At 36.6% G+C, this 10,318-nt stretch overlaps 1 protein-coding gene across 1 annotated transcript in view; it reads left to right on the forward strand.

The window, feature by feature from the left end:
* Positions 1-10,318, forward strand: part of atad2b (ATPase family AAA domain containing 2B) — a 313,933-nt gene that overhangs the window by 154,441 nt on the left and 149,174 nt on the right. Inside the window, exon 10 of the mRNA XM_028798864.2 lies at positions 3,201-3,312. Coding sequence (XP_028654697.2) covers positions 3,201-3,312 — 112 coding nt within the window. The remainder of the gene's footprint in view (positions 1-3,200; positions 3,313-10,318) is intronic.

The following is a 10,318-nucleotide window of genomic DNA, read 5'->3' on the forward strand; positions in this document are numbered from 1 at the left end:
CATTTTGGAGATGATCTAATCCAATTGCCTAGCCATCATAATTTGACCCTTGTCAGAATTGCTCAGATCTTTATGCTTGTCAATTTTTCCTACTTCAAACACATCCCATTCTGGAACCGACTGTTCACTTTCTGCTTAGTATATCCTTCCACAGGTGCCATTGAAATGAAATCAACAATGCTATTTCACCTGGCAGAGGTTTTAATGTTCTGGCTGATTTGGTTAAAAAATATAATGTTATTTGGAATATATATGTATATGTGTGTATATGTATATATGTGTATATATTTATTTATGTCATGTAAAAAAACAGTTTCCCCTCGATGATTAACAATATACTGTATATCAATTCGATCAAAAAAAAAATCATATATATATATATATATATATATATATATATATATATATATATATATAAGAGAGAGAGTTAAAGGTTAATGAGAAGTACGAATAAGTAGCTGTAGGTGTAAACCCCACCAACCACCAATCCCTTAGGTCACTGGAGCTGATAATTCTTGGACATGCTATATATAGTTGTTTACGAGTTAAACATTCTTGCCTTTGATAAATTTTACAGTAAAGTGCATTCTTTTGAATTTAAATGGGTAATCAGTAGAAATAATGTGAAATGAATATATTGTATATTATCTTTATTAGATGTTTACAATATTCTTTTGTTTTTAAGTATAATTTATCTTTTTGTTTTTTTGTCAGTTGTATGTAGTCCCTGTTTAAAGTCTGCAGATATGAATTTATATGAAAAGCAGTGGTGATTCCCTATAGGTTACTCCGAGGAGTGCAATGATCTAAGAATGACACTGGTGTACTGTGCAATTTACATCGGGTTAGTCTGTTTAGGAGTTATCAGCGCTGCATCTGTGGCTGAAGGTAGATTGAGCAGAATGGTTAACCAGATAACCATAATGAGTCTGTTAAGCATATATTACTGCCAGTAATTAAAAGCAAAAAATTCAGAAGTACCTGCCCACTTCAAACACCAATGCAAAGAATTTCTGAGAGTGGTGCGTCTTGTTCAAAGTAAGCAGACACACATGTAAATGTAAATAACTTTAGAGGTTGGGGGTGGAAGTTCCCTTTCAAAGTAAGAAGATGTAAATAAACATTACAGTTTAGTAGCTCATGGGGGCATCATCAGTTTCTAGGATTTGGAAGTATTATGCACGTTCATATAATGGTTTAATGTTGATTATGATGTATATTTTGTATGATAGACAAAAGAAACAGGGGCTTACTGCTACTGTCCCATATATAATTGAGAAAATTACAGGGTTGAACTCTTAAGCCCCCTCCTGCCTCCGCCCCCATGTCACAGCATTAATCCTGGCTGGTCTTGCATTTGATGTGTTACTTCCACTTCTTCTCCTCTCTCACTCCCTTTTTGCTTCTTGCCAAGTAACACCTACTCACAGCAACAGCTTCTGGGAATGGCACTTGAGATTCATAGCATCTTTTCTAACCATTGATCTTCGCATTTTCCTTGAGCTTCACCAAATTTTCCATTTCACACTGGATTGTAGACTCCAAATGTGATCATGTCTCTTTTTTCGCCTCTTCTTCAGATTCTTTAGTGCTGCTGTTTGGCTTGTCTATAGCTTCTGCTCAGTCTTTTTTGTAAAGCATGCTCTCAGCACAGCACAGACCATTTGAGTCATTGTAATATTAACAAACTAGCTTTGTTTGGTCTTCTGGACAAAAAACAACCTGAAGACTCCCTGGAAGTTTTACTATATTAGTGAACTTGGAGAGGCGTCAGCTAACTCTTAAGAATTACCCAATGCAGAGGACGTGGATCCACCTGTGCTTGCCGACCTACTGGATTTCATAAGAAGACACTGGCGATACCGTATCTTAGCGATATCACTGGCATATGAGCCCTGTCGACCTTTGTCTTGAGAAAATGCCTCCAGGTAGACAATATTTTTTGTGAAAACTTCAAGCCTTGCCCTCTGTTGCTGAGGTGTTTCATTTACACATTGTTAATTGGCGGCGTTTGCATAATTTTCGATGTTGTCTCTTCATCTGTGTCATTAGCACGAAGTTGTTGTTGCATGGCGGCATTTGTTGCGCACTGGTCTTTCGTAGTGAGAAGTAAAGTGAAAGCATGCACCATCTAGTGGCTGTGGTTGAGTGTGAGCAGAGCAGACTTCTCCATAAACACACACAGGTCTTTATTTATATATAATAATATATATATATATATATATGTCTAATATCGTAAAATAAAACAGGTCGCCTAATTTTTTTTTTTCTATAATGTCACCAAATTTCAATTCCATCCTTCAAAGTATTTTTGAGATTTTGAAACATTTAGTTGTTCTATTTGGTTTTGGAGTGGCCTTTACCCCTAAATATTGCTATATTGAAATGTCCTTTCTTAGTGGATCCCTACTGCACTAGATATATCATCTTTTTACATAAACAGGAAATGGTGTTTTTTAAAATCAATCCTAATACTGTATCATCAATTTTTAGAGTAATATCAGATGGGTAAAACTGTGCTATGGAAAATCAATTGTAATATCCTAAACCACAGTAATTGTGTGAAAACATATTTTGCTTAAGTGGAAGAATCCTAGTCCAACCTTTCTAACTCAGAAGTAAAGTGATGTTCAGTATTATCTCAAATGGGGAAAAAACAGATACTCTTTACTAAGATCTATTCAAACTTTTTCAAAAATCTTACTAATGCAGTACTAAAGTAAACATGCCAGACCTGTGTTCAATCCTTTTATTTTACCTGCTGTTTTATCTTGCTCAAATGGCAAGTATGACCATGGGTTCTCTAATCTCTCTCTCTTGTTTTGAGTGAGGGTTGAATGCCCCAAATTTAATGGATTGCTTTGTAGAGCATAGTGTTTACACTTGTACCTTTTTTTGTTTGTTTTGATCTGTGTTCTGTTATAATGATTCCTTTATGTATAAAAAATTAGAAAAAAAATACTTTGGCAGTACTCCTTACTAATATGTTTTGACCTGTCAACTTTAAAGCACTGATCATTCTTTATTTAAACTGAGCATCAAACATTTCACAAGTTTTATTAATCTGTTAATGTTTTAAACCAACAGGAATCGGTTTTAACATTTCTAATTTGTAGATCCTGACTAAGCATTTTATGGTTATGTTACTGTATTTTTATATTTTTCTTTTGCTGCATTGTTTCTTATTTTTGAATAACTAGGTGTCTTCCTATGAACTTACGAGGTGAAGACCTTGCAAGCGGTATTCTTCGAGATAGAGTGAAGGTTGGCGCAAGTTTAGCTGATGTTGACCCTATGACTATAGACACCGCGGTAAGAATTTTATAGAATGGTGAAAGAATCTTATTTAAAATTTACAATATTTGTATTAATTGGGCACCATTACAGGTAATCTTAAAAAGTCTAGTTATTTCATTTTATTTTTTTAATTTATACTTGAAACCTTTTCCATATTGATTGGAATTAATGGGTAAACATTAAGAAAGTATTTAGATATCTATTCAAAAGTCCTTTATAAATAAAATTTTTCTCAATTACATATGTAATATTTTTCTCTATGTATGTTTAGAGATTTCTGTGGGAATACTTGGGAATCACTGAAGGCTGTTTTAAGTGGACAGATTATCTTGTTTTCTTCAGAACTCGGGAATATGCTAGATCACCAAGTGAAGCACTCTGTTGGAAAGTTTGGCTGTTTATTTAGAATTTAATGGGGTTTTTCTTACTACTACAGAAACAAAATAACTTAAATATAAGTTAAGTCTCAATCATTATGAGCATTTTTAAAATTCTAATAATATTTTTACATAACAAAGTCTGTATATTCCTCCCAGTGTAAAGAAGTTGAGACTCAATCCAGGGACTTTGATAAAATACAAATTTATACAAAAACAAATGGCATATTTAATATTTCACTTCATTTGTTTTTGATTCTTAAGACAGTTTTTTTTTTTTGTTAATTGCTCAGAAATTTCTTTCATGCTTCAGGACCAAAAAGTCAAAAATTTCCTTGCAGCTTGAACTGAATTTATTTTTATTCTTTGAAGGATTGTTTTAATATTAGGAATAATGCACTCAGCCCTCATATCACTTTTTTATCCATACATGATAGTAGAGCTACCGGTGGTTATAGTAAGTGACACATGAAGTTCCAGAATTGCAAGTAAATAGAGAAAACTGTGTCAGAATCAAAGCAATGTTGATGGCTATTTTGATTAGGATATCTTCTAGGACTGCAGCAATCAAGTAATTGAGTAATCTACTGATTATTCCATTGACTGAGTCATTGGATAAGAAATACTTCCGCTTTATTTAAGAGCAATAGTAAATATACAAAAAAGAAAAGATATCTTTCTTAAAAATGTACAGCTAATTGATTTCCTTTTTAGAAAAAAATACATTTTTATTGCTTAAATTGCATACAATGAAATTATATGTCAAAACTAAACCCATTTAGTGCTTTTAAGTGCCATATCACATTCTAGGTTTTAAAGAAAACATGGTCTGAAATGCAAAAACATATAAATACAAAAATAATGCATCAGTTACAAATTACTTTAAAAGGGGTATACATATAGCGTAAAACTAAGGCATAAATCAATAATAATAATAACACAAAAAAATGCCTTTGAGTTGTACAACACAGCTTTCAGAACTCCAAGTTTCAACCTAAGTACCGTGGACCGGATGTGTAGACGGGATGCTTCCTATTAAGAAGCTGAAGTATTGATATTATACTATTATGATAGGCTAGTTTGATTTTACAATAGATGCACTGTACAGAGTTTTTGGGGTTTTTTTCCGCTTGAAATGATCCCAGACTATCTGTCATTTTCTCTGTCCTGTCTCTTCACTTCGTCCCTCACTATTTTCTCTCATTTTCTCTATTTTGTAATGTGCACCATCAAATCTTGTCTTCACGTCATGTATCCACAACATAAGCATCGTTATGTAACACTAATAATCAATCGTGCTGATCATGCTGAGCTCACTGAGGTGTAGTCATATAGATAAAATAAGCACTGATGCAAAGAATTTGTTTTGATGATCTTCAGTAATCGAACTAGTCGAGTTTCTTGAATCGTTTCAACCCTAACATCATCTGCTGTGTAGAAAATGAGTGCTTTTGATTAATCACCTGATATATATTAGATTAGATTATACTTTATTTGTCCCCAATGGGAAATTAAAATTTTACAGTTGCTCCGCCCAAAGATAAATACATAATATAAAAACAAACAACAACACACACTGGAATTACCAAAGCCATGAAAAAACTCGTAAACCTGTCCCACCTTAAATTCATTCACACCTCTCCGTCAGCGTCTTTTGTTTTGTAAATGTGTCGATTAGCACAAGCCGCCTGCTATCCCATCCTCCTACCACCGCGGAAACGGCAAAAAGCTTCCCCAGCTCAAGCCTTGTTTATCTGGGAGTAAGATACTGGGAGCTGTATAGTGTAAATAGTATATTATTTGTAACACATGCATTTCATGTGTGTTCCTTGTTTACAAAGATCTATGTAAGTGTAGCATGACAGAAATGTTAAACACATACCTAAAAGACAAACTTTTTTCATGTTTTAGTACTAATGACAAAATTTTGACATGAAGTGTATAATGTGTGAAGACTGAAGTCCAAATATCAAATAAGCACTTTCACAAAAGGTACAAATATAACAAAACAAGTGCGTTTTAATTCAAGACTATAACCGAAGAAAAATAAATCTGAATAGTGTACTTCTTTGTCACGACTGCTTTGGTAGTACAGCGGTAAGAACTGCTGACTCATAATCAGCAAGTCGCGGGTTTGAGCCTTGCCGCATCACAAAATAAACGTTTTGAGTAGTGAACTGCTCTTATTGTTACTATACAATAAAAACATACATTTGATTCGAGTCTGTAACAGCCGGTGGAAATGTATGGTGCTTGTAAAGGTTAGCATTTTTATTTATTCAGTTTTATTCTCTGTCGCATTCATGTTTTCCCTGATCTGATACTGCTGTTTTCAAGTAAAGGTATGCTATAACAGTGGTGAACTCGGATGAGGGTTCTACATCAGAGAAAGAGAACAGAAGCCCTCCCCGCAAGAAAGTCCACTCACATATGAGAACAATGCAGCTGCACCAGGCATAAATGCGAAAGATGGCACTGTTTGGATGCAGCAAGAGGTCTGGCGTCATCCTGCCAGTCAGTCTGCACCACATCTTTCCTTCAAAGAAAAAGCACGGCTTACAGAGCTCGCCAAGGTATCATGCAAAGTCCTGTTTGTGATTGTTTTGTGATGGTCTTTACTGTATATAAAACCATTTATATGTTATATAAAAGCCAGATCGAACGGTGCCATCTTTTGCTTTTATGCCTGGTGCAGCTGCGTTCTTATATGTGAGTGGATGGTTCTTGTGGGGAGGGCTTCTGTTCTCTTTCTCCGATGTAGAACCCTCATCCTCATCTGAGTTCACCTTTGTTATAGCACGTCTTTATTTGAAAACAGCAGTGTCAGATCTGGGGGAGCGTGAACGCGACTGAGAGAATAAAACTGAATAAAAAAAAAAAAGGCAAACCTTTACAAGCACCATACATTTCCACCGGCTGTTACAGACTCAAATCAAATGTATGTTTTTATTATATAATAATAACAATAAGAGCAGGTCACTACTCAAAACGTTTATTTTGTGACGCAGCAAGGCTCGAACCTGCAACCTCTTGATTATGAGTCAGCAGTTCTTACCACTGTACTACCAAAGCAGTCATAACAACGAAGTACACCAACCCGATTTTTTTTTCTTCGGTTATAGTCTTAAATAAAAGCGCACTCGTTTTGTTATACTGTACTTGTACTTTTTGTGAAAGAGCTTCTTTGATATTTGGACTTCAGTCTTCACACATTATATACTTCTTGTCAAAATTTTGTCGTTAGTACTAAAACACAAAAAAAGTTTGTCTTTTAGGTATGTGTTCAACATTTCTGTCATGCTACACTTACATAGATTTTGTAAATATGGAACACACATGAAATGCATGTGTTCCAAATAACGATATATTATTTACTCTATACAGCTCCTGGCACCTCACTCCCAGATAAACAAGGCTTGAGTTGGGGGAGCTTTTTGCTATTTCTGCGGTGGTGGGAGGATGTGATAGCAGGCTGCTTGTGCTCATGAACACATTTACAATACAAAAGATGCTGACAGAGGTGCGAACGGATTTAAAGTGGGCCGGGTTTAAGTTTTTTCGTAGGCTTTGGTAATTCTAGTGTTAAAAGTTTCTGACTTGGATAAAAGTGTTAGTCACTTAGGAAAGATACAAACTTCCATTTCTTAGAATGGACAAATCCTATGCTCTCCTTCTTTAAATGCAAGGCAGTGTAAGTTTTGGACAGCAAGCACCATCTTAGTAGTCCTAGGCCCAAACAAGTGCAGCATGCTGTTATAATATAAAACATATACAGTAATCCCTCGCTACTTCGCGGTTCACTTTTCGCGGATTCACGACTTCGCGGGTTTTTAAATACAAGTGATTGCCCGCCTATCGCGGAAGTTATGTTCCAGACCCATCAGCAACAGGAGAAAATCCGCGATGTAGAAAGACCATATAAATAAACATTTTTATAGTTTATGCCTTAAAATACCCACCCCACATGCTTTAAACACATGTAAACTTATAAAACACACTTTGTTAACACATATGATATGTGGATGTCGGGCTAAGGATATGAGTAACATCTCACTATTATAAAACACTTTAACTTCACGCAAGACAAGACAGTGAGACAGGAAAATTGGTGATGTACAGGCTTTTAAATTATTGACACGCAAAGCGACAAGCAGCACAAAGCCAGCACAAAGTCCACTTCTCCTTAGCGTTCATTCAGCTCCCCACCCCCTTGACAATGCGAAGTGGCAGGAGCGTACTGCGCTTCCGGGGAGGGGGGGTTTGAGCGAAGGTGCGTTCAGCTCTCACACACCCATACACACACACACACATTCCTCCTCCTCCTCCTTCCGAATGCGCAGAGCGACAAGCAGGCATTTTGGCAGAAGCAGCACAAAGTCCATTTCTGCTCAGCGTGAGTTCAGCTGCCCCCCTTCACAAAGCGAGTGCAGACACATTGACGTCTGATCGCTGCGTGCAGTGTGCAGTGTTGGTCTGAGGTGTTTAAGAATGTAGAAAGTGTTTAAGAGCATAGGAAGTGTTTATAAGAGCGTGGGAAAGGTTAACAAGAGAGTGAGAAAGGTTTATAAGAGTGTGGGAAGGGTTTATAAAGCCTTAAAATATGTATAAATAATAAAATAAATATAGGTCGCTACTTCGCGGATTTTCACCTATCGCGGGGGACTCTGGAACGTAACCCCCGCGTGATAGGTGAGGGATTACTGTACAGTAAATTCTGCATTTCAGCAGTTCATATCATTGTCAGTTAAGGATATCATTTTCTGTATAACTAATCTGAAGGGGTTGTCGGATTTATCATATGTCGGGGTTATCATAATATCTGTAAAAAGCCTGAAAAGATTCTTTTGCAAGCCTACTTTAACTGGTTCATTTTGGTTGGTGTGTACAATTGAAATGATAAAGCAATAGCGATCCTGTAGAATTGCCAGTGACAGGGCACTTTTTGTAGCTAAGGCATACCTGAAAAAATAACATACATTTTGTATAGTCACACATTGTGACAGACAAATAATACTCTATTATCATGATCGTGAAGTCACACATTGTGACAGACAAATAATACTCTATTATCATGATCGTGACTGAGTTCTTGTATTATAAATGGAATGACAATTTGACCATTACACTCTTGGGCCAGATATGATTGTTGACAAATACCTGGTTCCATTTGTGAAGCATTTTCAATTCAAGGAGTATATTCATTTAGCAAGCAGTGGCATAATGGGGCATCAGAGGCTTTTTTAGGGGAATGTGCAAAAATAATATCGGTAAGCCCCTAATCGTTTTTATCTATCCTATTTGACTCTGCCCCTGATTATTGCACAATAGGCCAAGGCCCCTAACTTTCTCTTTGAATTTGTATTTTGGATAAAGGGTTGACACACATAAGGATACTGGGGAAAGAATGCTGAGAGTTGCCTTCAAATACAGTAAGTTTTTGCAAGAATATGAATGATGTATTCACAGTGGGTAATGGTGGCCCATCTACCATTGGTGATAGTCAAACAATGGACAGTAGATGAGCAAGCAGGCTTTAAGTGAACGCAATCGAGAGAGGAGCACTGACCAAGATAGGTTGAGGCACACGAGGATACTGAAGAAAGGTATTGGACAAACGCTGAGGGAACACATGAGGCAAGAGATATAAAAATATGAAGTGTTTTAAAATGTATTCTCTTATCTGTCTTAGATGGGTAATGTAGCTAGTAAGTACACCAATCGACCACAACATTATAACCAGTGACAGGTGACGTGAATAACATTGATTATCTCATTACACTGGCACCTGTCACGGGGTGAGATGTACTGGGCAGAAGTGAGTAATCTGTTTCTGAATGTGCTGTGTTGGAAGCAGGAAAAATGGGCAAGCATAAGGATCTGAGTGACTTTGAGAAGGGCCAAATTATGTTGGCAATACAACTGGGTCAGAGCAACTCCAAAATAGTATATCTTGCTGTGTGTTCCTGGTATGCAGTGGTTAGTACCTACCAATAGTGGTCAAAGGAAGGACAATAGTTTAACCAGAAACAGGGTCATGGGCTCCCAAGGCTCATTAATGTCCTTGGGGTTAGAAAGGTAGCAAGTTCGGTCCAATCAAACAGAAGAGCTACTGTAACACAAATTGCTTAAAACCTTAATGCTGTCCACTAGAGAAAGGTTGAGTACTCATATTGATCCATGTCCAGTGCAGATCACGCCTACAGTGGTCATGTGAGTGTAAGAACTGGGCCATAGAGGAATGTGACCTAGTCACACTTTTTTTTTTATTTTTTAGATCATGTGGATGGGAGGTTGCGTGTGTGTCGTTTACTTTGGGAAGAGATGGCAGCAGGGTGCACTATGTGAAGAATACAAGCTGGTGGAGGCAATGATATGCTCTGGGCAATGTTTTGCTTACAAACCATGGGCTTGCATGTGGATGCTAATTTGACATGTATAGCGGGGAAATAAGTGTTGAATGCGTCAACATTTTTCTCAGTAAATATATTTCTAATGGGGCTATTCACATGAAATCTTCACCAGATATCGGTAACAATCCACAAGTAATCCACACATACAAAGAAATCAAAACAAATAAGTCCATACATTATGTATAATAAAGTGGAATGACACTGGGGAAAAAGTATTGAACACATGAAGAAAAG

The sequence above is a fragment of the Erpetoichthys calabaricus genome, chromosome 3, assembly GCF_900747795.2.
Source record: "Erpetoichthys calabaricus chromosome 3, fErpCal1.3, whole genome shotgun sequence".
In the NCBI taxonomy this organism is placed as follows: domain Eukaryota; kingdom Metazoa; phylum Chordata; class Cladistia; order Polypteriformes; family Polypteridae; genus Erpetoichthys; species Erpetoichthys calabaricus.